Source organism: Dendropsophus ebraccatus, chromosome 10, assembly GCF_027789765.1.
Source record: "Dendropsophus ebraccatus isolate aDenEbr1 chromosome 10, aDenEbr1.pat, whole genome shotgun sequence".
NCBI classification, from domain to species: domain Eukaryota; kingdom Metazoa; phylum Chordata; class Amphibia; order Anura; family Hylidae; genus Dendropsophus; species Dendropsophus ebraccatus.
The window spans coordinates 17,390,698-17,418,686 of NC_091463.1; the positions used below are offsets into that span (position 1 = coordinate 17,390,698).

The 27,989-nt window shown below is 45.0% G+C and overlaps 1 protein-coding gene across 13 annotated transcripts in view; it reads right to left on the bottom strand.

Moving 5' to 3' along the window:
* Positions 1–6,743: 6,743 nt before the first annotated feature.
* FOXP3 (forkhead box P3) overlaps positions 6,744–27,989 on the bottom strand; it is a 90,550-nt gene continuing 69,304 nt past the window's right edge. For 9 of the 13 annotated variants that reach the window (XM_069985963.1, XM_069985961.1, XM_069985960.1 and 6 more), the window contains 11 exons: positions 21,342–21,492; positions 20,855–20,965; positions 17,356–17,518; positions 16,543–16,711; positions 14,878–14,967; positions 12,967–13,054; positions 12,551–12,625; positions 12,300–12,462; positions 9,407–9,483; positions 8,507–8,608; positions 6,746–7,479 (listed from right to left, as the gene is read on the bottom strand). In XM_069985963.1, the coding sequence (XP_069842064.1) occupies positions 7,354–7,479; positions 8,507–8,608; positions 9,407–9,483; positions 12,300–12,462; positions 12,551–12,625; positions 12,967–13,054; positions 14,878–14,967; positions 16,543–16,711; positions 17,356–17,518; positions 20,855–20,965; positions 21,342–21,476 (1,299 nt within the window). In that variant the 5' untranslated portion in view covers positions 21,477–21,492 and the 3' untranslated portion in view covers positions 6,746–7,353. Of the gene's footprint in view, positions 7,480–8,506; positions 8,609–9,406; positions 9,484–12,299; positions 12,463–12,550; positions 12,626–12,966; positions 13,055–14,877; positions 14,968–16,542; positions 16,712–17,355; positions 17,519–20,854; positions 20,966–21,341; positions 21,493–22,113; positions 22,353–27,989 lie in introns of those variants that run through there. The other 4 variants (XM_069985964.1, XM_069985971.1, XM_069985970.1 and 1 more) reach the window with 4 other exon arrangements.

The following is a 27,989-nucleotide window of genomic DNA, read 5'->3' on the forward strand; positions in this document are numbered from 1 at the left end:
ATTCCTTACAGACTCTTTAGAAAATGAAAGATGGAATCTGATTGGTTGCTAGGGGCAACTGAGACAGTATCACTTTACACCATGTTTGATAAATCTCCCTCTAAGACTACTGTCCTTTCTCATTTAGCCATTAAAGGGGTTGTCTAGGCTTAGAAAATTATTATTTTATTATTGCTCATCAACAAATAATTAACAGACTTTGCATATGTCACTCTGAGTGACTTCAACCAGTGATTCCAAAATGAACTTGATGGCGTCATCCATCTTACCTCACGCTGTTTTGTCACTGTTGTAGACTGCACAGAAACATATTACAATCAGTTTATATTAATGACTAATAGCACCGTGTGAACCCCAACCAGTCACCGAAGTACAAGGGTCCTGAATGGTTACATGACTACAGACTCCTGTGTCTGCTGTCTGCACAGAAGAGGCTGCCATGCTGTGCTATGCTTATGGTACCCTCCCTGGGTACTGTATAATGTATACCCCCTTCTGTGTACAGAGTGGCGCTGCCACCAATGTTTGTGTCAGGAACTGCAGGGCTGTCTAAGCGGTCTCCCAATCCCCAGCTCTGATCAAGAGTGATACAGAGTGTTGGTGACAGTAGAGGGGGCCGTGCCGCCTCTTACTGCAGCCACTCAATGGAAGTAAATATGTAAAGCAAAAATTTAACGTTAATTTGTAGGCATGATGGCGGTCCTCAGCTGCTAACTAGTCATGGCAGGTGGGAAAATTCTTCTTCAATCACACCTCCTTAGGAGCGTCTTTGTATAGAAGCCAGTGGTGTCACAGAAGCGCTGTCCCTGTTGTGTCACAGCACCACACAACACTGCACGCCATCCCATTGCGTCACAACGCCACACAACACTGCACGCCATCCCATTGTGTCACAGCACCACACAACACTGCACGCCATCCCATTGTGTCACAGCGCCACACAACACTGCACGCCATCCCATTGTGTCACAGCGCCACACAACACTGCACGCCATCCCATTGTGTCACAGCGCCACACAACACTGCACACCAGGCCCGTTGTGTCACAGCGCCACACAACACTGCACGCCTTCCCATTGCATCACAGCGCCACACAATACTGCACGCCATCCCAGTGTATCACAGCGCCACACAACACTGCACACCAGGCCCGTTGTGTCACAGCGCCACACAACACTGCACACCAGGCCAGTTGTGTCACAGCAATACACACAACACTGCACACCAGGCCCGTTGTGTCACAGCACCACACAACACTGCACACCAGGCCCGTTGTGTCACAGCACCACACAACACTGCACGCCATCCCATTGTGTCACAGCACCACACAACACTGCACACCAGGCCCGTTGTGTCACAGCGCCACACAGCACTGCATGCCATCCCATTGTGTCACAGCACCACACAACACTGCACGCCATCCCATTGTGTCACAGCGCCACACAACACTGCACACCAGGCCCGTTGTGTCACAGCGCCACACAACACTGCACGCCTTCCCATTGTATCACAGCGCCACACAATACTGCACGCCATCCCAGTGTATCACAGCGCCACACAACACTGCACACCAGGCCCGTTGTGTCACAGCGCCACGCAACACTGCACACCAGGCCAGTTGTGTCACAGCGCCACACAACACTGCACACCAGGCCCGTTGTGTCAAAGCACCACACAACACTGCACACCAGGCCCGTTGTGTCACAGCACCACACAACACTGCACGCCATCCCATTGTGTCACAGCACCACACAACACTGCACGCCATCCCATTGTGTCACAGCGCCACACAACACTGCACACCAGGCCCGTTGTGTCACAGCGCCACACAACACTGCACGCCTTCCCATTGTATCACAGCGCCACACAATACTGCACGCCATCCCAGTGTATCACAGCGCCACACAACACTGCACACCAGGCCCGTTGTGTCACAGCGCCACACAACACTGCACACCAGGCCAGTTGTGTCACAGCAATACACACAACACTGCACACCAGGCCCGTTGTGTCACAGCACCACACAACACTGCACACCAGGCCCGTTGTGTCACAGCACCACACAACACTGCACGCCATCCCATTGTGTCACAGCACCACACAACACTGCACACCAGGCCCGTTGTGTCACAGCGCCACACAGCACTGCACGCCATCCCATTGTGTCACAGCACCACACAACACTGCACGCCATCCCATTGTGTCACAGCGCCACACAACACTGCACACCAGGCCCGTTGTGTCACAGCACCACACAACACTGCACGCCATCCCATTGTGTCACAGCGCCACACAATACTGCACGCCCTCCCAGTGTATCACCGCGCCACACAACACTGCACACCAGGCCCGTTGTGTCACAGCGCCACACAACACTGCACACCAGGCCAGTTGTGTCACAGCGCCACACAACACTGCACACCAGGCCCGTTGTGTCAAAGCACCACACAACACTGCACACCAGGCCCGTTGTGTCACAGCACCACACAACACTGCACACCAGGCCCGTTGTGTCACAGCACCACACAACACTGCACGCCATCCCATTGTGTCACAGCACCACACAACACTGCACACCAGGCCCGTTGTGTCACAGCACCACACAACACTGCACGCCATCCCATTGTGTCACAGCACCACACAACACTGCACGCCATCCCATTGTGTCACAGCACCACACAACACTGCACGCCATCCCATTGTGTCACAGCACCACACAACACTGCACGCCATCCCATTGTGTCACAGCGCCACACAACACTGCACACCAGGCCCGTTGTGTCACCGCGCCACACAACACTGCACGCCTTCCCATTGTATCACAGCACCACACAATACTGCACGCCATCCCAGTGTATCACAGCGCCACACAACACTGCACACCAGGCCCGTTGTGTCACAGCGCCACACAACACTGCACACCAGGCCAGTTGTGTCACAGCAATACACACAACACTGCACACCAGGCCCGTTGTGTCACAGCACCACACAACACTGCACACCAGGCCCGTTGTGTCACAGCACCACACAACACTGCACGCCATCCCATTGTGTCACAGCACCACACAACACTGCACACCAGGCCCGTTGTGTCACAGCGCCACACAGCACTGCACGCCATCCCATTGTGTCACAGCACCACACAACACTGCACGCCATCCCATTGTGTCACAGCGCCACACAACACTGCACACCAGGCCCGTTGTGTCACAGCGCCACACAACACTGCACGCCTTCCCATTGTATCACAGCGCCACACAATACTGCACGCCATCCCAGTGTATCACAGCGCCACACAACACTGCACACCAGGCCCGTTGTGTCACAGCGCCACACAACACTGCACACCAGGCCAGTTGTGTCACAGCGCCACACAACACTGCACACCAGGCCCGTTGTGTCAAAGCACCACACAACACTGCACACCAGGCCCGTTGTGTCACAGCACCACACAACACTGCACGCCATCCCATTGTGTCACAGCACCACACAACACTGCACGCCATGCCATTGTATCACAGCGCCACACAACACTGCACGCCATCCCAGTGTATCACAGCGCCACACAACACTGCACACCAGGCCCGTTGTGTCACAGCACCACACAACACTGCACACCAGGTCCGTTGTGTCCCAGCACCACACAACACTGCACGCCATCCCATTGTGTCATAGCACCACACAACACTGCACACCAGGCCCGTTGTGTCACAGCACCACACAACACTGCACACCAGGCCCGTTGTGTCACAGCACCACACAACACTGCACACCAGGCCCGTTGTGTCACAGCGCCACACAACACTGCACACCAGGCCAGTTGTGTCACAGCAATACACAACACTGCACGCCATCCCATTGTGTCACAGCACCACACAACACTGCACGCCATCCCATTGTGTCACAGCACCACACAACACTGCACACCAGGCCCGTTGTGTCACAGCAATACACACAGGATCTGTGAAGGATTTATCGCTCGGGGAAGGGTCACCATTCAGGAACGCCTGGTCTGGGAAGGGGCACAGGGCGATTGTGTTCAGTATGAGGAATAGAATAGGGAATGTTTGTCTTTGTGATGGTGGTGTAGATATATGGGAGGGGGGTGGGCTCCCTCTTGGTGCCTTCACCTTGCCGTGGTGGCGGAGCTTGAGTGCCTTTCCTACTATGAGCTAAGCTGGCGGGAGTAATGCTCCTGGTGGGGTCCCCCATGCCAGACAGGTCAAAGGGGAGAGGCTAGACTGAGAAAGGCCCCCATAGCAGTGTTCTTATGCACCCTGACACAACCTTTCAATGGTTATAGATACAAGTGTAGCTAAGGGTCCATTTACACAGAAATATTATCTGCCAAATATTTGAAGCCAAAGCCAGGAACGGACTATAAACAGAGATCAGGTCATAAAGAAAAGCCAAAGATTTCTCCTCTTTTCAGATCCATTCCTGGCTTTGGCTTCAAATTTTTGGCAGATAATCTGTCAGATAATCTTTCTGTGTAAACGGACCCTATGACTGGGCCATCAGGTGAGAAGACACTCACTGGGATAATGAATAAGATCTTTAGGCTGCGGATTCTAAACTCCGGTCCTACTCATGCGGAAGAAATAATCAACGCTATGGAGTGGCCGCACCTCTCCTGTCCTCGGTGTGGCATTACACCACAGTTCCATTGAAGTGAAACTGAGAGGAGGGGTGGTATCCCCTACCGCCAGTGGTCAAATGAGGTGCTGTTTGTGGAAGAAAGCTGCTATGTTTTTCTGATCCTTGATCCTTGATGAAGGAGGTCTTATGTAATGGCCTCCTTTTCCTCCTCAATGACATTTATATTTTCTGGAATATAATGGGGAACCCCCATTCAATGCTGCATCTAGAATAAAACTACTGGATCTGCTGCATGACTGGTGTCATGGGGGTCCGCTATACACCCTGGGACTATAATGGGGGTCCATCAGGTTTCCTGGAATCTGCCACATTGGCTCCTAATGGAACCAACACCACAGATGTGAACAGGGCCTAATGTATGGAAGCTATCTACTGACACATACAGGTGGCCCCAATAGGGCGTATGGATGTGGGACCATCCCTTTAAAGGGGTTATCCAGTGCTACAAAAACATGGCCACTTTCTTAGAGACAACACGCCTCTTGTCTCCAGTTCAGGTGCAGTTTGCAATTAAGCTCCATTCACTTCAATGGAACTGAGCAGCAAAACCCCACCCAAGCTGAAGACAAGAGTGGGGCTGTCTTTGGAAGAAAGTGGCCATGTTTTTGTAGTGCTGGATAACACCTTTAAAGCATTATTGTCACTTTAAAATTTTGATGAGATGGGGTCAGGGTGTTTAGGCCTTTCCACTTACTAGATAGTCAGGAGACGAGCTTGATGCAGTGCTTCTATACTAATGGTGTGTTTACACATAGAGATTTATCTGACAGATTTTTGAAGCCAAAGTCAGTCTTTGCTTTATGACCTGTTCCCTGTTTATAGTCTTTTCCTGGCTTAGGCTTCAAAAATCTGTCAGATAAAACTGTCTGTGTTAAACACACCTTAAGCCTATAGAAGGAGAGCAGTGAGCTGCAGAGTGAAGCGCTCAGCCTTGTTCTTCTCCCATATGGTGATAAGAGGGGATATGAACACCCAAACCAAACAACTTTTGACATGTCTTTGTTACAGTTTTTAAAGTGACAGTAACACTTTAAAGAGGTTATCCTCCAACCTGTGGTTAGGTTCAGTGTGGCGCACGGCTGCGCGGACATACTGCGGAATTCCGCTGAGTTTATCCGCGAGATTTCCTCAGTATGAACCCACCCTTACACCTCAGTTCCATTTATTTCAGTGGAACTAAGCTGCAATACCAAATACAAACTGATGACATAGGTGGCGCTGTTTCAGGAAGAAAGCAGCTGTGTTTAATCCTGGATAACTGCTTTAATATTACTTAATTGGGCTAAAATTCTCATAATATTAATACATTTGACTAGGACTAGAAAACATGGCGGAAACCTAGAGATGCCAATATACAAGCAACCGAGGACTGGTCTGACGTTGGTGTATAAAACCCCCCGCAGGCGCCATTCTTCTTATCATTGAGGAGATGGTGGTTCCCTGTTTGCTCAGCTTGTTGTTAATGTCTTTGTGGTTACGCCGTCCTCGCCTTTTCCCATAGAAAAACAAAAAAAAACTATTGGACCCCCACTGTGCAAACAGCAGGAAGCCCATGTATGACCGGAATGATAAAGGAATCAAAAGGTTGGCGTGTTATTCACGGCGCAGTCACTGTGCGCTCATGACCACTAGGTGGCAATGTAGACACATGATATGTGCAACTGTATAACATACGGTATATATATATATATATATATATATATATATATATATATATATATATCACCACATGTTATTTTATGTATTTAAAGGGGAAGTAGCTATGTGATCATGGAGACATATTCCTTGTTATTATTTTAATTAAATAAAATGGATTCAAAATCCTAATAATTTCCTAGATTACAAGATCTGGACACTCCATATTCCCATCCCATCATGCCTGGACAGCCAAAGCTATATATAGCTGCTTTCTTCTAAAAATAGCCCCACCCCAGGTTGTGTGTGGTATTACAACTCTGCTCCATTCACTTCAATGGAATTGAGCTGCAATACCGCACCCAAACTAAAGACAAATGTGGCGCTTTTATTGAAAGAAAGCAGCTATGCTTTTTCCTGGATACTGGATCGCCCCTTCTCGCACCAAGAACACAGAAAAAAAGCATAAAAAATTGCATACAACCATAATAATTATGGGCATAGAAACACCAACATGGGAACTGTGCAGCGTTTTACCATTAAACACAATGTAATTCAATAGGGAAAAAAAGGGCAGACATAAAATCGTTCCGTTAGCCTGGCTATGGTTATTAATATGGGTGGGGGTCCACAATCAGACAACATGGTGACATCGGGATGTGATTACGGCTGGCGTTATGATACACGTCTGACTTCATCGTTATGTCATCAGTTTTCTTAGCTGTGATATAATTTATCCACAGTGATCACATGATGACAGAATTCGTTTGCGTGTGGGGGGTGGCTATAGCCGTTGGATTGGCAAACAAAGTTGGCTTTGGCTTGAATCAGGTTTCCATAAGATCTGGTCGTAATGGAAAATCCCCATTTCCTGATGTCAGATTTATAGCTGTTATAGAGGGGGAGCAGATCTCACGCTCTGGTCGTGTAACAAGTGACATCATGCGTATAGACGAACAATGACGGACACAAGAACAGTCAGCGTTTATTGTCAGAGAAGGTTTGACACTTGGCTGTAATATAAGGGAGGGCGGCCTGTATACAAGGAGCCTGGAGTGATCAGCGACAGCTCCGCACTCCCCTCTTCCGCTGGAATTCCAGCTCGTCCACCATCCACACGGCCCCCTTAATGTTCTCCACACGGACAAAACACTTGTGGAGGCTCAGGTTGTGTCTCACCGCATTCTGTACGAAGATAAAACAGGAAATTCAGGTTAATGACCATAACTATGGGGTCCCTGCGGTGTCTGGCAGCTCCGCTCCGGTAGACTTATTCGTGTTTTTTAAGGATTCTGGAACAGTATGATACACGCTCAGGATGTCACATGTAATGTGTCTTTACACGAGGAACATGATGCCCTAGGCACTGCTGGCAAGTCGCTACCCATTACTGATCATTCTTTGGCATTCTCATAGCAGCATATTTCGTGTAGAGTCTATCCAGGTGTATTACAGACAAGTGCAGTGTCCCACTGCGTATTATTAAATGTGACAAATGGTAGTCGGGTGTGGGAGTCCTGTGTTTTGCACTTTTTTGTTATTAACCTCAATATGTTTGTTTAGTAGGAAGAGTCTAGCAAGGAGATGATCAGCAGCCCAGCGTCTCCTTCTGTAGTGTAGACCTTAACACCTCTGGGTACACCTAGAGCTACAGCCCCTATACAGAATTGCCCAGGTGAACCAGTCCACTTTTGAAAGAAGTTCAAGAGAGAGAAAGTAGAAAAAGAAAGAAAGAGAAAGTCTTGTAGCCAGTGAGGATAAGTTGCTCTTGTGCCTTCTACGACCTACTGGGTTACAGGCCGGGCCTAGTCATCCATGTAACCGACAGAGTTGCTCTTTAGTTGCCTGCTCCCAGCACATTTGGGCATTGAAGAGGGTCAGTAAGTCCTCAATGTGTCAGAGACCCTGCCAGGAGCCAACTGGTGTGAAACTGGTGTGTAGAGAACTGTATGGACCGTGATGGTTTTAGCAATGGAAGATAGGAAGCTCCATGTAAGACTACAGAGCTATCTCAGGGGGCTCCCCTGCTCTGCCAAAGCTTTTAGACAACCATGGAATACACAGTTGTGCCAAGCCCTAGGCAAATGTCCCTCTCACCAGTGCCCCTCCACCCTGGCTACTAGTTTGGTTCATGACTGGTGCCCATCAGGTGCCCTAGTAGGCCACATAGACACAGAATACTATAATAAGAGCAATGTTAGAGGGTCATTACCTTCCAAGTGACCTTGTTCAGTCTGAAGAACATAAACATTTTAGTGAACCAGTGATAGATTTCATTTAATGCCAGCTGCTTCTGTGGTGACTCCAGAATTGCCTATAGGACACAAGGTATAGGAACATGTTCTTAGTAGTCCAGCAACTATTATATCCATTTGTACTCTATAAATCATACTAATACAGTTGTACATTGGAGTGGAGCCAAAGTTTAAGCTCTCACAAACCAACATTTCTAAGACATCAGTGGAGCCAACAGCCTAGAAGCTAGATGGGCAGAGGGGATGGCGGACACAGGCCCGCATCCATGGTGGTGCCCACTCTCTGTGCACAAGGGCAGGGGGGCTGTACATGGTGAAAACTCACTCCCAGTGCTCCGTTAAACTATATCCATATTTCCAGAATAAAAATGTAGTTAAATACTATGGCAGAACATACTGGCCTAGGATGGAAAATGTTCTATTTTCTATGTGGGCACTATGGGGGGTGTTTATCAAACATGGTGTAAAGTTAAACTGGCTCAGTTGCCCCTAGCAACCAATCAGATTCCACCTTTCATTCCACACAGACTCTTTGGAAAATTAAAGGTGGAATCTGATTGGTTGCTAGGGGCAACTGAGCCAGTTTTACTTTACACCATGTTTGATAAATCTCCCCCTATATCTGTGCAAAGGGGATTAAAAATAAAGTTGCCCCCCCGTAGTCACTGGATATAGCTGTACTATAATGACTTATTCAGTCCACAGAGCAGCTGTGTAGAAGGGGCCACTCAGGCCCCCTATGTGCTGGACCCATAGCTACACTTCTGAATGGCAACTGTCATCCATTAGTGGAGGTGTGCCCTGTCTCGGCAGGTACACCCGAACACTAATACATAAGTATGTAAATATATACTTACCCATCGGATAAGGGAGGCATATGTGAATGGTGGCCTCACGTTGTTTGTCTTGTAATATTCAATGCAGGTTGTCATGTCTATGGATACATTAAATATAGATGATTAACAGATCAGCAGTGGGTAGCAGGGCCACGAACCGAGGAGGGGCATACGCTGGTCAAAATGGGGCCCTTCCTGGTATGGAACCTGGACTCCTAGTCTAAGGGCCCTATTACACAGATTATCTTTAGAAAAAGACGATATTGTCCTGCCGTCGATCAGCCAATCGCTTAGTTTGACTGATGAATGATGGCAGCAGAGGGCCGCACTAATGATCAGTGATCGATTGTGTGGCCTTCTTTAGAGGATAGTTTAGCCCTCTATTAGGCTCAGTAGATGAGTGCTGACTTTGAGGATTGTTCCTGGCTTACACAGGGTGTTCAGCCATGCGATAATGCTAAGAATTATAGACAGTATTAGTAATTTCCTCCCAGTATCTCAGATTGGAGAACAATAGTAAGCCCGTCTGAACGCTATATTCTCCCCGATAAGACTATGAATGTAACCCGCTATCTGCTTTCACGCGTCCTACATCTTCTTATCTTCAATCGCCCGCTATATCTTATAATTACTCGGGTTCTAATAACAATGACAGGAACAGGTAACTTTATTCTTCATGAATATCCTGACTGATAAGAGTCCCTATTCCGCACCCAAATTCAATGACACATTCCCAGCACTTCTTCAGGAGAAGGGATTCTCGCCAGTGCGCTTCATAACAATGATCCTCTACAGCCGGAACCTATTGCGCTTACCAATTACGGCGAGAAACAAAGCAATAATGATGTAATTGCAGATAACAAGCGCTTGGCGCAGCTATCTCCGCCTGATAATGGAGCGTCTTTATAACCAGATAAATTCACTTTTTGTCCGAAAGGTTTTGTGAGCGCTCTTACAATTAGCATATGCAAATGAGAGTCTTACATAGGACTAATCCATTTACATTCAGGCCCCTTAAGCTAATGCTTGTTATTTGTTAGTCACACACAGTTTACTCCGCCAGAGCCCGGGTAACACTAAGTATAGATTGTCGCCATTAGAGCGTTACTCATTGGCATTCCAAGCAGATGACTCTCTTAGCTTTAAGTCTATCAGGCAAACATTAGGGACGGTTTCTTTAATGGACCGATTCCTGTGGTTTAAAGGGACACCAACCTCATTTCTTTTTTTTACAAGTACTGTACTATATAATCCTACAAGGAAACCTGCACAGAATACACAGTTCATTGATGTGGCTGCACATAAAATATATACAATGTATGCATATGACGTGCTTATAACAGAAGCTTATACCCCGCCAAGCTTCATTGATACTCGCTAGTTAAAGGGGTTATCCAGCGAAAATCTTTTTCTTTCAAATCAACTGATATGAGAAAGTTATAAAGATTTGTAATTTACTTCTATTAAAAAATCTCAAGACTTCCCATACTTATCAGCTGCTGTATGTCATACAGGAAGTGTTTTATTTTCAGTCTGACACACTGCTCTGCTGACATCTCTGGCCCAGACAGGAACTCTGTGGTTTGCTATGAATCCCCATAGAAAACCTCTCCTGCTCCTGACAGTTCCTGTCTCGGCCAGAGGTGTCAGCAGAGAGCACTGTGTCAGACTTAAAATCAAATAACATTTCCTGCATGACATATAGTAGCTAATAAGTATGGGAAGACTTGAGGTTTTTTTTTAATAGAAGTAAATTACAAATCTATATAACTTTCTGATATCAGTTGATCTGAAAGAAAATTTTTTTCGCTGGACAACCCCTTTAATTTTGTATATATACTGGGTTTAGACACTTGGGAGATTTATAAACATGCGCCTTTGGTGTAGGCCACAGGGAAGGTGCAGGTTCTTGCCTTCTCCCTGGTGTATGCCAGCTGTACTCCCCCCCCCCCCCCCCCCCCCCGCTCATGGTGGGAGGAGGCGTGGCCTCCTCCTGTGCCTAATTTATCAAGGTTTACCCCTGGAAACAGGCGTAAACCAGGTAAGAATCTACACCTGCTTCAGAGCAAGTGTCGACTTTTGTGCGATGCCTGTGCTGACTTTACTAAGCGGCGTCTTTTGGCCGTAATGTGAAATCTTTACCAGCCCCGACAACTATCACACATGGGGTGCAGGGGCCCTTGGGGATCCCCTCAGACTCCAGAACCTGGATATCATTGCAACCTTTACATCAATGGCATAACCACTGGCGGTGCAGAAGTAGCAATCCCACCCTGATAACTAGAAACCCCTAAATACTGCATTGCCACGTAGATGCCTGTATTATTAAAAAAAAAAACATCTGCCAACCTGCCAATAACCTGCTTGTCAGTGCGGGAAGTAGACAGTGCCAAACATTTTGTAGTGGCCGTGTTGGGGTACTGCAGCTCCCATCTTGTAAAGATGGCTTCCTGGCTGAAAACACGGGAGTTACTCCCACAGTTGTACAACCCATCGTTATAGTCAATGGGTGTTACACTGTTTTTAGTCTCTTGACCACCCCCAGCGGCCTCAAACAGGCTAAAGTTGCCCGGGAAGCCATCTTTGTGAGATGGTATTACTGCTTTAAGTGAATGTGAGATGAGCTGCAGTGACCTAGCATGGCCAGTACACAATGTCTATGTGGGCACCATGGCTCTGGCAAACAGCTGGTGGGATGCTGGGTGCTGTAACCTCAATGAAAAAGTCCTACAAAACTCCTTAACCATAGAAATGTTGTGTGCCACCATAAAGGCCGATTGGCAAGTTCAAGAGGCCCAACAGGTGTTTGGCTCATATATAGTACAATGATATATAGTAATTCAAAATCACCCTATAGAACAACTCTCCCGATACGAACAATGTAATGAAATAGATACTAAATTATGATACCAACTCTCAAATATGTTGAAGCTGGCACCTTCCCAGATCTGTCTTCTCAAGGCCAAGACGGTGTCAGAGAAATCCTTCTGCAGTGGGACGGAGAGGTTGAGTCCAGGCCAAGGGGAGACTCCAGGATGATGGGATGGCTGGAGGATTAGGCCGCTCTCTCTCGGCTTCTGTACAAGATTACAAGACAGTTGTTGGTGAACCTCATAGCCCTGACACCAGAGATTAGTCCCTGCTGGAAGACGATCGTCCACTTACAGACACATGGACCGTGCTGAGTTTTCCCGTCATCAAGCTTTGCATCTCGTGAAGTCTCTGTTTCTCAACAGCAAGCTGTAATAAATCACAAGCTTCCACCTGGTGACACAATACTCTACGATACCGAATCATCATAGTATATATACTGCTCACATCTGCGCCAAAGTCCACCAGGTCACCCACCATAGGTAATCTGGGTGTCTCAATAGTAAAGCGGCATCCATAAAAAAAGTTTTGGCAGAGGGTGATCCAATATTAGTGTCACCAACATGACGGCCATCTTGAATGCCAATTCTGTGCCAACATCTAAAGCATGACCTATGATCATGGTTTCAGGGAGAATGGCCACTATAAGAAGGTATCAAGTGACCACTACTATCTCCATACATAAAACAGTCCTAATGCTGGGGTCTCACCTGCTCTTCCAGGCTGTGGACCACCTCCGTCTGGATAAGGCATTGCACCGTGCTTTTGTCGTCCAAGTGATGATCGTCATACAGGTGTCTGAACAGAAGACACATTTAGTGTTAGTATTGTTGGCAGGGAGTTAAAGGGATGACTTATTCAGACAAGCCCATGTTAGGTTGCAGGTCCCAATGTCAGTCAGGAGCGGATCACAAGGGGTATTGCTGTTGGGAACTCCCCAAATTGGCTTGCAGCAAGGAAGCGGCACTGGTTACGCTGGATTGTTTTGTTGCAGGGGCTTCTCTACATACATCCACCATGATGGTTCTCTATTGCTCTTGACTAAGAGGGCACATGGCCACTATTTGAATAGTATACATCATTGTTAGTGCCAAGGAATCCTGGATTGTATATTATTGTACATCAATACCATTATAGCACTTTTGTTGTGCTTGCTTCTATACGCAGATTATATACTACGATTAGCACATGTATTAGGGACCTATGGAAGCACATAGGCGCTATATTACCCTAGACCACCGGGAATGTAACCCTCAAAGTGAATGTATCACCTAGATTTTTGTTACTGATTACAGCCAAATACAGAAAGATTTTTGTAATCTATTTTTTTTTTTTTGGATGCGGCCCTCCATCTGCTGAAAAGTAGAATTCATAGCCAAAGCAGTGTCTCTTTAGAAGCAATCCCTATAGAATTTTAAGTCTATAGCAGTTACTGTATAAGTAAAGTCCCTATAGGATTTTGGGTCTATTGCATTCCCTGTATAGAAACAGTCCCTATAGGATTTTGTGTCTATACCAGTCCATCTATAGGTGCAGTCCCTATAGGATAATGTGTTAATAGCAGTGCAGTACTGCTGTCGGAGCACACAGGGGTCTATATACTGCTGGGGGGGGGGGGGGCAGAGGGGTCTGTACTGCTAGGGCAGGACACAAGGGACCATACTACTATATTGGGGCACAGAGCATTCCCAATAAATAAGTGGGGGCACAGGGACACCTTAAAAGTATGGGGGCAGAGAGGGGTGTAACTACTATATAGGGGTACAGGGGACCTAACTACTGTATGTGTTGGAGCCTAAAATGTTTCTCTGGCAGATTCTGGAGAGAGAATTCACAGCCAGGGGAACACTTCAAGATGGCCCACGCTTGCTGGAGAGAAAAAAAAAGTGATAGACTGCGAGTCACTGGATGTAACTGCACTCTGTTATAAGGCCTGTAATGAAAGGGGTCATGTTGTGGTGGTATTATGTAATGGTACCACTGATGTGTTGGGACTCTTGATACAGTGTTGGGGCACTTTCAGGGCATTATACTGTGTGGAGCACTGATTCTGATAATGCTGGGTTTAGGTGGTGGTGGGGGTGCCAAAATAAATTTCGCTCAGGGCGCCATCTACCCTAAGGCCGGCCCTGGCACCCCTTTAGGATAGTGGGTGAATAGCAGTCCCATTATAGGAGTAATTAAAGAAAGGTTAGACGGCACTCTATACCAGAGTAATGGTGCACAAGGAAAGGAGCAAGGGGCAAGTTCCCAGTTACATAGTCCATAAGTAAGTCCTGGCCACAGTTGAGAACGATGGTTGCCGAAACGTGTCCTGTGTACCTGTATGTGTTCTGTCTTATGGAAATGTAAAGCTGAATAAAAATTGAAGCATGAGTTTGGTGAGTGTCTAAAGGAGTTGTCTTTATATGATTATGTGTCTATAGCAGTCCCTCTATAGGAGCAGTCTCAATAGGATTATGTGTCTATAGGAGCAGTCCCTATATGATTGTGTCTATGGCAGTCCCTCTATAGGAGTAGTCTCTATATGATTTTGTGTCTATATCAGTCCCTGTATAGGAGCAGTCCCTATAGCATTGTGTCCATGGCAGTGCCTCTATAGGATATGCAGATCTCAGTACCTGACAAATTGCCGTTGATCTGTAAAAGTCTTCTCACACCGTGGAAACTTACAGGTGCCACTACAGGGAACAGGATAGATGAGCTCAATGCTGTACAGGAAAAGACAAATGGTTTACATTATCACTGATCAGATTAACACAGAATGTCAGACATATAGGTATAGTGACTCAGACCGCCGGTTTACACAAGTGTGATGAAGTATCCACGTCAGTTAGTGTTTTTCCCACTAGATGTCACTAAAGTGTCTGTTATCTTCTATGCACGGCTGAAGGAGGCTAAGGGTTAACTGTTACGTGTCACATGTTGTTCTTTACCCACTGGTGCAGGTGCTTTCCCTCCTTTCTTTATCCTATCCTCTGCCTTCTCTCTCCTCACACACATAACCCCACCAATCACAGGCAGGTTTAGAAGGACCCCTGTTAGTTCCTAGTGGGAGGAGTGTGTAGTGAGTTGTCTGTAGTCAGAGTGTAAGGAAGAAGCCAGGTCCTCTGACAAGGACACAACCAAGCAAGACACAGATCTTCCTTATGAGAAACACAACCACTATGCAGCGCTAAGGAAGTACCAAGGGGAGAGAAGCCACACAGACATCACCTTTTTCAAGCCAGGAACCTTTCTAAATGTGCAGGGCAGTTACCTCAGCAGTCACAGGAACGGACCCCAGTGAAACAAAGTTACGGAAAGTCTAAGTATTCCACTGCGCAGTGCAGGATGACTGGGAAGGCTCAGAAGTCTGCTTGGCCCAGATAACTAGGCCTGGGGCTCGTACTAGTATCATGTATCTCGCAACTGTAGGGCAGAAGGCGGTCAGACAGAAGTCTATACATGAGTACGAGTGTTGACTATTTCTTGTCTACACCCCCCCCAACTGTTCCACAGAACACTATTAAATTGGACAAGGTCCTTTAGGCACCCTCTCTCCTCTGCTCTCTCTTCTTCAAAACTCTGCTCCCTAAAGCACCTGATCTCTACCTTAACTGCAAGATTGTTTCCTTGTAATGCACTGAACTGTATTCCTTCGAAAGTACTGCTGTATTGCGCTAAGTTCCTACAAGTAAACTGTTTTATTTTTGTTCTAAGCATTGGCTTATTCTTGTGCACCCGCACCCACATACCTGTACACTTGGATTAATCTCTTTTTTTGTGCTTGTGAGGCGCCAGACTGTCGGTGGTGGGTCCTACACCGCTCCAGGCTACCGTGACAAGTGCTCAAGTGGCCCTAGACCCACTCAGCCACCACAACACCACCGTGCCAGCTGACTCTGCAGGGGTACCACCAACTCCCCATGCTTTACTGCACAGGGACAGATTAACTATGGCAAATACACCAGAATTGTAGTGCATTTACAGGCACCTCATGCATTGAACCACATTTACTATATGTTTTAGGCAATTTTTGCACAGGGCAAAGAGCAGCTGGATAACTTCCCTGTTGGAGAAGACACATAAATACGTCCGAGTAGACGTCACCTGTGAGTCAGTGTTGAGTGTAGTGGTATTATTCAGTGACTGTGTGGTGGTAATATGTGGTACGGCGCGGCTTTATTACTTGGCCCTGGAATTGGGACTGTTTTGCAACTAACACATGGATTTCTGCAAGTTCCTCTTTTAGGTTAATGGGACAACATCTGCCATGTGTGAACGCCCCCTTATAAACCACTCACCTGTCCTTATTTGAATTATCATGGATGGATTTCTTTTGGGATCTCTCTGTATTTAAGGACGCTTCCTGTACGTAGCCGGACGATGTACTTTTCTTTCTGACAGAATCTTCTTCGCCTTTTCCAAAGTCTGATTCGTGTTGGACCCAGCCCAGACTGGCCAGATTGAATCCTGTGACGGATAATCACATTAAGTACGCATTGTCAGGGTCAGGCTTGGTGGGAGCCAAGGGAGGATCAAAGATTTCACAGATTTAAGGTGTGTGCCTCATATTTTACCTCACCTGCCATTCAGCAGTGCTTACCCGAGGGCTTATCATGTTCAGTCTACACATATCATGTGGTTATAATCCACATTCTAAAAAGAATACCCCAGACTAGACTAGAAAACTACAACTCCCAGCATGCCTTGATAACAATATGTATGTATGGTAAATGTATATGATTTTCAGTGAAGATTGAAAAATGACAATGATATCTGAGTAAATGTTGCCAACTGGTGTATAGAGTCTTCAGGCCAGGCAGTGCTCTCTGGGAAAAATATATGCAAAGTATCTCTCCCTAATAAGGAAGAAAACTGTGTCTCCAGTGCCACCTATAGGTAACTACCCTGTAAGTCAATGTCTGATCCTCAAAATATCCTTCAGACACGACTAACCATTATCAACTGCTGATTCTTAGTCATGTATTCCCAGTCCTTTAATGGACTGGTCATGAGAACTAATTTGCATATTTTTTCCATGTAGCAATGCCTGGCCTGTAAGACCCCAAGCGGTCTCAACAATAAAAAAGAGTGCCACCAAAGGACACATTTACCTGGAGGCACAGGGTGCACTTGTCTGTGTTTGTTCATTACTTGGAAATATCTTGAGGCCTGCAGGTTTGGTACTGATGATGAAGATGATGATGACGGTAATGATGGTGAAGAAGAAGACGCAAGATGTAGGGCAGGAGATTGAGAAGCTGAGTCTCTGGTGATCTGTGACAAGAGTGACAATAACCCATAAAAAAATTCAGGAAGAAAGTGGCTATGATTTTCTAATCCAGGAAAAACCCCTTTAAGAAGCTAACACATAGCTGCGGAATTTCTGAGAACAATGAATTAGGTTGAAGAAGTCTGGATACTTATTAGAAGGGTCTCTTGGCGCTAAACTGATCACACAGTGTTCCCCTGCTGGCATGGTAAATCTGGTGTTTTGTTATTTAATTTCTTTGCAGCTCCCCCACAGGGGAAATTAGGTGTTACACAGCATTCATTTAAATGAATGGGATTTCTGTGTATCGTTGGACAGGAGAGCTCCTCCAGTGCGAGAGACGCTCTTTGAAATTGTCCTCCAATTTAACCAAGTGATGGGGATCCTAAATAGAGAATCTAATGCCCCCTGGCCGCACACAAGCTATTATTTCCAAATTGCTCTAATCTTAGACTAATCTTACCTGATGACATTTCCCTATTGCCCATGGGGCCCTGTGGTTTCTTAGTTACATGCATTTTGAAGTTTAATCTCGAGGCTGGTAAGGCGGTTCGGTGCACTGGGGGCGGGACTACCTGTACCGCTGATATTCATTAGAAGAGGTGTGTAGATTGGTGCACTGGAGGCGGTAGTCCAGGCCCCAGTGCACCAAACTGCCTTACTAGCCCAGGGATTAAACTACAAACTGCTTGTAAATGGTGCAGAGGATGAAGGTAAGAAAATAGGGACATATCAGCAAGTTAGATTCGTCTAACCTGCAAATAGTTTCACTTTAACAGTATATAAGATCGTTTTACTAAAATAGACATCCCCTTTAAGTGTGTATAGTTTTGCTGGATGTAGCACAAGTTAATACATATTCTCGGTGTGGTATGTTACGTTGCCTGCGTCCTGGCGCTCTCGTCTCTTCTACATTGTTCCAGGTCTAGAACATGTTTATTCCATTGGCGCACACTCTCTGCATGTTTATGGGTATATACAGATTCTGTTTGCAGCCAGTGAACGGCCATTATCAGGAACCTTGTGTTTGTTGGTCTTCCTGGCTCATGATTCATATGACAATTAGCGACAATGTTACAGCCAAGACTTTGAAGTAATAGACACAGTCGTCATCGTCTCTTTCCAGGAATAAGACAAGCAAATCATGACACAATCCCATAATTGTTGCAGGACTGATCAGAGGAGCATGCCACCCACTCATCTAGCTCCTTTTAAGTTGGGGACAGGATTTATTATTTTATTTTTTTATGTTTTAATTGCTGTTAATCTTTAAAGGTGCGCTCCACCCATGAACCTGGATTACCCTATAGGAACTTTTATTTTTGACTATAAAGTACAGAAGTGCTGATTAAAATAAATATATTGTTATGGTATCATGCAGATACTATGCAGGAACATCTGATGTAATGGGTATGGTCTCATGGTGGTAAGAGGTGACATGGAGGACAAGTGTGTAGTGCCCCAGCACAAGGTGCTGCACTAGGTTTCTTATGCACTTGTGTAAAGTTTTCTCTCAGGTTCAGATAGTGGGATATGGTCTAACTGTATTCTGTGTTTTCCCCACCAGGTGTCACTACTGTGTTTCTCTGTGATTTATTATATGCAGAGCTGAATGAAATTAGTGGGTTAACTGCTTTTGTCACATGTTGTCCTCCTGCTCAGTACAGGTGCAGATTGTTTTTCCCTTCATTTTCTATCCTATCTTTTCTCTCACACACACAGACTCCAGCAATTACAGGGACGCTTAGTACGCCCCTAGAAAAGGGAGGTTAGTGCCTGTGGAAGGAAGTCTTAGTCTGTCTTAGTCCCTGGTCAGTGGAGAAAGAGACTTAAAATGTATTCTTCTGCTCCAAGCAAGTAACCACTAGCATGCAGTGCTAGATCCCCTCAGGTGGAAAAAGACGTCCTCTGAGGATCACCTTGCCCATGCCAGGGATACTAGCCACACAGTACAGGGCAGTGACCTGGATCCAGTTAGGCACTGACCCCATTGGAACAAAGCTGCAGTTAGCCTACGTATTCCACTGCGTAATGCATGGCTATCCTGTAAAGTTTCTGAAGGTCTGCTCAACCCAGCGCAGGGACCTGGGACCTCGTACTACCCTCACAGGACAGGTATTAGGTGGTTTAGTAAACATGAGTAAGGGTATCTTCTCTTATTATCTTTTACTCTCAGCTATAATAACCTGGTAGAGCACAGTACTACATTGGGTAGGGCCCTCAAGACGCTTCACTACTCCACTCTCTTTTGATTCACAGATTAACACTTCTTCGTTCTCCTCTGTACACCAGTCGTGCTTGAAGCAGAAACCTATTTTTGAGTACTGCACTAAAATTCTAAGCAAACGGATGTTATTCTGGTTAAGTGAGTGACCCTACACCCATCTAGCTGCCACAACTTCGTCAGAAGTTACCCCGATATCCAACCCCGGCTCGCGCACACTGCAAGTGGGGCTTTGTTCATTTGGGGGTTTATGTTGGATGTCTTCGATGAATTACACAAAAGAGAGGTGCCCAATCCAAATGGGAACTTCATCCTGGTACAAGCCCTTAACTGAACCAGCATCCACGATGTTGAGGAGGAAGCGAGCAGTAACATGTCAGCTCAGTGCTCGCTTCCACCTTGTTCCCTGATCGATGTCTATGCAATTACACTAACAGACAGTAGTGGGGAGGGGCCGCAGGGCGCTGCGGGAGGGGCTGCCAGGACGATCCTTAGGTCTTTGGATTCTAGAGGTAAGAAGGATATACAAAGCAGCTACTTCGATGCCACCGTTTAGAGGTGGGTTTCGCTTCAACCAGGAGTCTTAGAACATAACTGGGGATGTAGGATACTGGGTCAAACCCGACATCTCTCCAGAAGGATAGGTAACCCATCTGTAGATAGCTGTGTCAGTACTGAGAGGCCTATTGTCTTAATCCAAAGTTAATCCTTTGGTCCCTAGACTGGAGGTATAACCATTAGGCTCTACATCAAAACATAGACTAGGGCCCAGTTCCATCAAAACATGTAAGGGTTATGATTGATATTGATTCTCCACCCTTGTCTTCCATTATCACCATCATCACCTGATCTCTAGGGGCCAATGGAAACAGTTGTTTGGGACCCCCTAATAAGCCATTGTGAACACATTTTATTATTGTAATACATATGTGCCCATTCATTTCAGTGGTCACTATAGAAAACTAATTTTTTTTTGCTTTGGCTCGCTGATATATAGAGAACCTTCAAATGCTGGGCCATCTTCTCAACTTCTCATGAGGGCCTGTCCTCATATCATACACTGACTATTGTTTTTTATCTTTTTACTTTGTGTGTTAGAGAGTGAATTGGCACTTACTGGATGGATCACCAGGGCTTGCTTGTTTTCATGTAAGAGAGCCCGCAGGTACGATGAAGAGCTGATGGCTGTCGGAGGACTCACCATGATGTAAGGACTCTGATGTTGCTGCTAACATAACACATTTATATTAATACTCAAAATTATCAGTATTTTGTCACAAAGTCTTAAAGGAAACCTGTCACATTGAAAATGCTGTCCGATCTGCAGGCAGCATTATATAGAACAGGTGGAGCTGAGCAGATTGATATATAGTTTTATGGAACAATATTCTATGTGACTTATCATTTATTCATTTCATCTCTGGGCTAAGTAGTCAAGTGGGCGGCCCCACTCAGTGATTGACAGCTCTCTCAAGTTATCCTGGAAGTTTTCCTACTAAACTATATATTAATCTGCTCAGCTCCTCCTGCTCTATAACATGACGCCTGCAGACTGGACCACCTTATCAATGTGACAGGTCCCCTTTAATACTGGCAAACCTTACATGATGTAAGTGTGGGCCAGCGGCTGCAGCATTCCTGCGATTCCATTGACCGATCTGACCCTTTCCTTTTCCATCAGGCTGAATGTCACTCTCTGGAGATGATGTCTGCACAGTCTTGTCTTGGGAGCTAGGCATCGGGGCCCTTTATTAACTGCAAATGAAGGGTTAATGCACAGTTATTATCATAATATGCTAATGGAATCCCATCTTACTGGTGTGTTACAAGCTGAAGAGTACTGGAGACGACACAACCACCATCAGGTGATCAAAGACATTACCTGGCATCATTGCGTTCCCTGAATATACATGTTGTATGGAATGTTATATATCTGGGTAGATGGTGATAAGTGGCTGCCAGCATGTCAAAATAGGGACAACCTGCTCATATAAATGTCTTGTCTATTATCTCTGACCCAGGACTGGTCTTTTTAGAAACAGCGCCACTAACGCCCTCAGGCTGTTACTGGTATTGCGATTATTTTAATATAGACGCTTCGTCTTATATGCCCCATTTGCTCACTTATTCTTTGATATTCACTACAGAAAAGAATATATATGACAGGGATGGTATACTCTAACCATATATACACCATATAACTGCAGACTCTTATGGTCACTAGTAATTGTAAGCCATGATACTAACCCAGTCCCCCATATACAATCTAATAGACAGTCGGAAGCTGCCGCCTAACTTTTGGGCCCCTGTGCAGCTCCACAGGTTGCACACATGATAAGTCGCCCCTATATATACTACAGCATGGCATAAACTCACCCATCCACCGCCACATTGTGAACTGTACCCCAGACAGCTGTGTCTTCTACTACAGAGAGATGTAAAAAAGTGACTTTCCATGGAAACTCCCCTCCCCCACCATTGTGACAGGTACTCCTGTGTCTCGAGTACATTTCTAATAACCTCGTCTGTCGGTTTCTCTGTTTTTACAGGAAATAAAGCCAACGTGGGACGTGTCTACATCTACTGCTTCCCTTCCTGAGACAAAGAACGCAACCGCCTTCCCTCCCTCTCTCTGTAACCTTTACCAGGAGGAATAGTCTGACGTTACATCAGCATTTTGATGACAATTTTTTGAATTTTTTTTTTTACTTTTTACAATGCAAATATAAAGGGAATTCTCATTGTGTTATCAGGAAAGAGAATCCATCATTTGGGACCCCCATTGATCAGCTGTAGTATAGACTGCCCCCAACTGGGGGAGGGGGGGCTGAACACTGACTGCCAGTTTCCCATACAATCACATTTCGTGTAGCTGGATAACTTGGCACCAGTTTAATTTCAAGGGACGCTACTAATGGATTGTCAAATGTGGATGACGCTTTAAAGGGAAACTGTCAGAGACCACTCTTTAAAGGGGTTACTGCAAGATTACAGGTTATGTCCTATCCACAGGAGATATCAGGGGATAACTACAGATCCCAAAGGGGATAACTAAAGATTTTGAAATTACTAAAAGTACTTATCAGCTGCTGTATGTCCTGCAGGAAGGGGTGTATTATCTCCAGTCTTACACAGTGCTCTCTGCTGCCACCTCTGTCCATGTCAGGAACTTTCCAGAGCAGGAGAAGTTGTCTATGGGGATTTGCAACTACTCTGGACAGTTCCTGACATGGACAGAGGTGGCAGCAGAGAGCACTGTGTCAGACTGGAAATAATACACAAGTACTGGAAGACTTATTTTTTTAAATGAAAAGAAGTCTGTAAAACATTTTGGCATAGGGGGATGGGGTCCAGACAGGGCCGCTTTAACCAGAGGGCACATGGTGCACGTGCACCGGGCCCACTGGTTAAAGGGGCCCCCCGAGCAGGCCGGCCGTTGACTGCAGTCACGCTATCAGCACTTCACTGAAATGGAGTCACACTATCAGCACTAGGAATTGCAGTGCTCCTATATACCATGTTTTACGGTAATAGCCAGGACTAGTTAGTTCCAGGCTCCAGAATGTGCCAGGAAGATCATAGGGTGACACCTACATGTGAGACTAACTAAAGAATGTCAACTCTTAACCCCTTCAGGTCCATTCACCCACTGTTAACCCCTTCAGATCCACTACAATCTAATTCATCCACTGTTAACCCCTTTAGATCCACAACACTTCAATTCATCCACTTTTAACCCCTACACATCCACCACAGTTTAATTCATATACTGTTAACCCCTTCAGCTCCAGGAATATTTTATTTTTTTCTAACTATATGTAATTTTTAACACCTGAAAACCAGGCTCGTTTTAATTTATTTCTCTTATTTGTCTTAGACATAGAGGAACCATTTTTACTGTACGGATTCGGAGTAATGTGATGGTAAAATGCCTATTTGGGGCTATATGTCGCACTATTTGAAGTCCAATAAAATCACGAAATCAAATTGTTATCCAATCTCGCTACCATATCCTAGAAGAGCGCTAACTCTCGTACAGGTACTGTGATTTTCAGACATTTTTACTGTAGGGATTCAGAGTAATGTGATGATAAAGTGTCTATTTGGGGTTATATGTTGCACATTTTGAAGTCCAATAAAATCACGAAATCAAATTGTTATCCAATCTCGCTACCATGTCCTAGAAGAGCGCTTACTCTCGTACAGGTTGTGTGATTTTCAGACATTTTTACTGTACGGATTCGGAGTAATGTGATGGTAAACTGTCTATTTGGGGCTATATGTCCCACTATTTGAAGTCTAATAAAATCACGAAATCAAATTGTTATTCAATCACACTACCATATCCTAGAAGAGCGCTTACTCTCATACAGGTTCTGTGATTTTTAGACATTTTTACTGTACGGATTCGGAGTAATGTGATGGGAAATTGTGTATTTGGGGCTATATGTCTCACTATTTGAAGTCCAATAAAATCACGAAATCAAGTTGTTATCCAATCACACTACCATGTCCTAGAAGAGCGCTTACTCTTGTACAGATTCTGTGATTTTCTGACATTTTTACTGTACGGATTCGGAGTAATGTGATGGTAAAGTGTCTATTTGGGGCTATATGCCCCACTATTTGAAGTCCAATAAAATCACGAAATCAAATTGTTATCCAATTTCGCTACCATATCCTAGAAGAGCGCTTACTTTCGTACAGTTTTTGTGATTTTCTGAAATACTTACTGTACGGATTCGGAGTAATGTGATGGTAAAGTGTCTATTTGGGGCTATATGTCCCACTATTTGAGGTCCAATAAAATCACAAAATCAAATTGTTATCCAATCACACTACCATGTCCTAGAAGAGCGCTTACTCTCGTACAGTTTCTGTGATTTTTAGACATTTTTACTGTAGGGATTCGGAGTAATGTGATGGTAAAGTGTCTATTTGGGGCTATATGTCCCACTATTTGAAGTCCAATAAAATCACGAAATCAAATTGTTATCCAATCTCACTACCATATCCTAGAAGAGCGCTTACTCTCGTATAGGTACTGTGATTTTCAGACATTTTTACTGTACGGATTTGGAGTAATGTGATGATAAAGTGTCTATTTGGGGTTATATGTCGCACATTTTGAAGTCCAATAAAATCACGAAATCAAATTGTTATCCAATCTCACTACCATGTCCTAGAAGAGCGCTTACTCTCGTACAGGTTCTGTGATTTTCAGACATTTTTACTGTAGGGATTCGGAGTAATGTGATGGTAAAGTGTCTATTTGGGGCTATATGTCCCACTATTTGAAGTCCAATAAAATCACGAAATAAAAATTGTTATCCAATCACTTTGCCATATCCTAGAAGAGCGCTTACTCTCATACAGATTCTGTGATTTTCAGACATTTTTACTTTACGGATTCGGAGTAATGTGATGGTAAACTGTCTATTTGGGGCTGTATGTCCCACTATTTGAAGTCTAATAAAATCACGAAATCAAATTGTTATTCAATCACACTACCATATTCTAGAAGAGCGCTTACTCTCATACAGGTTCTGTGATTTTTAGACATTTTTACTGTACGGATTCGGAGTAATGTGATGGGAAATTGTGTATTTGGGGCTATATGTCTCACTATTTGAAGTCCAATAAAATCACGAAATCAAGTTGTTATCCAATCACACTACCATGTCCTAGAAGAGCGCTTACTCTTGTACAGATTCTGTGATTTTCTGACATTTTTACTGTACGGATTCGGAGTAATGTGATGGTAAAGTGACTATTTGGGGCTATATGTCCCACTATTTGAAGTCCAATAAAATCACGAAATCAAATTGTTATCCAATCACACTACCATATGCTAGAAGAGCGCTTACTCTCGTACAGGTACTGTGATTTTTAGACATTTTTACTGTAGGGATTCGGAGTAATGTGATGGTAAAGTGTGTATTTGGGGCTATATGTCCCACTATTTGAAGTCTAATAAAATCACGAAATCAAATTGTTATTCAATCACACTACCATATCCTAGAAGAGCGCTTACTCTCGTATAGGTACTGTGATTTTTAGACATTTTTACTGTACGGATTCGGAGTAATGTGATGGGAAATTGTGTATTTGGGGCTATATGTCTCACTATTTGAAGTCCAATAAAATCACGAAATCAAGTTGTTATCCAATCACACTACCATGTCCTAGAAGAGCGCTTACTCTTGTACAGATTCTGTGATTTTCTGACATTTTTACTGTACGGATTCGGAGTAATGTGATGGTAAAGTGTGTATTTGGGGCTATATGTCCCACTTTTTGAAGTCCAATAAAATCACGAAATCAAGTTGTTATCCAATCACACTACCATATCCTAGAAGAGCGCTTACTCACGTACAGGTTCTGTGATTTTCAGACCTATTTACTGTAGGGATTTGGAGTAATGTGATGGTAAAGTGTCTATTTGGGGCTATACACCTGATAATTTGAAGTCCAATAAAATTACGAAATCAATTAGTTCTCCATATTGTTCTTGTTGTTGGACGCTTTTGGTAGACTACTTCCAATCCCAGGAGGGACCAGCTTCATGGCTGATGGAAGATAACCATTAAGAGACTTTTTTCAGGACTGTTCTTCTATTCTAGTTTAATAAGTCTATGTTCCTTTTAAGTTTAGGTTAGGGACTCGCAAGAGAATGAGGACCCTTGATGTGGCTTGCGAGCTTACGATATTTATTGCCTATTTTTTTCTTCTAGTTTTCAACGGTAAAAGATATCTACTAATACCTCATTGAAGATTGGACATCGAGCCATCAAGGAGCCCCACTAGACTAAAGCTGCTTTCACATGCTGCAGATTTTAGGCAGATTTTCTACAGCAGATTGTCTGTTGCCAAACCAAAGTCAACCTGAAGTTTCAAATCTTCTGTAGAAAATCTGCATCAAATCCGCAGTGTGTGAAAGCACCCTTACTATTCTGCAAGTCTTCCCAAGTGCATTATAGGGCCATGCAGCTGCCACTGACTGACAGCTATTTACCGCCCTAGCGGTCTTGTTTCTGCTACCTAATAAAGAGCGCTGAGGGGCCTGTGTGAGCTGCTGGCGCCTGCTGATGCCCCTCCCCTGTGCCAACTTCTATGCTTTTATAGAAGAAGTCTGGCTAAAACATTTTTGTATTGTTATTGTATTGTCACCCAAAAGTTATACAAATCCCCAATATACACCTATTGCGGGAAATGCTTAGGAAGCGCTTTTTTCTCTGCACTTACTACTGCATCAAGACTTCACTTCCTGAATAACATGATGATGTCACTTCCTGGATAACATGGTGATGTCAGTTCCTGGATAACATGGTGATGTCACTTCCTGGATAACATGGTGATGTCAGTTCCTGGATAACATGGTGATGTCACTTCCTGGATAACATGGTTATGTCACGACCCGATTCCCAGAGCTGTGTGGGCTGTGGCTGCCGGAGAGGATGATGGCAGGGGGACACTGAGGGATACAGGGCACTGGAGGAACACTGAGCATCCCCCTGCCATCATCCTCTCCGGCAGCCACAGCCCCCACAGCTCTGGGAGTCGGGTCGTGACATCACCATGTTATCCAGGAAGTGACATCACCATATTATCCAGGAAGTGACATCACCATGTTATCCAGGAAGTGAAGTCTTGATGCAGTAGTAAGTGCAGAGAAAAAAGCGCTTCCTAAGCATTTCCCGTAATAGGTGTATATTGGGGATTTGTATAACTTTTGGGTGACAATACAATAACAATACAAAAATGTTTTAGCCAGACTTCTTCTATAAAAGCATAGAAGTTGGCACAGGGGAGGGGCATCAGCAGGCGCCAGCAGCTCACACAGGCCCCTCAGCACTCTTTATTAGGTGGCAGAAACAAGACCGCTAGGGCGGTAAGTAGCTGTCAGTCAGTGGCAGCTGCATGGCCCTATAATGCACTTGGGAAGACTTGCAGAATAGTAAGGGTGCTTTCACACACTGCGGATTTGATGCAGATTTTCTACAGCAGATTTGAAACTTCAGGTTGACTTTGGTTTGGCAACAGACAATCTGCTGTAGAAAATCTGACTAAAATCTGCTGCATGTGAAAGCAGCTTTAGTCTAGTGGGGCTCCTTGATGGCTCGATGTCCAATCTTCAATGAGGTATTAGTAGATATCTTTTACCGTTGAAAACTAGAAGAAAAAAATAGGCAATAAATATCGTAAGCTCGCAAGCCACATCAAGGGTCCTCATTCTCTTGCGAGTCCCTAAC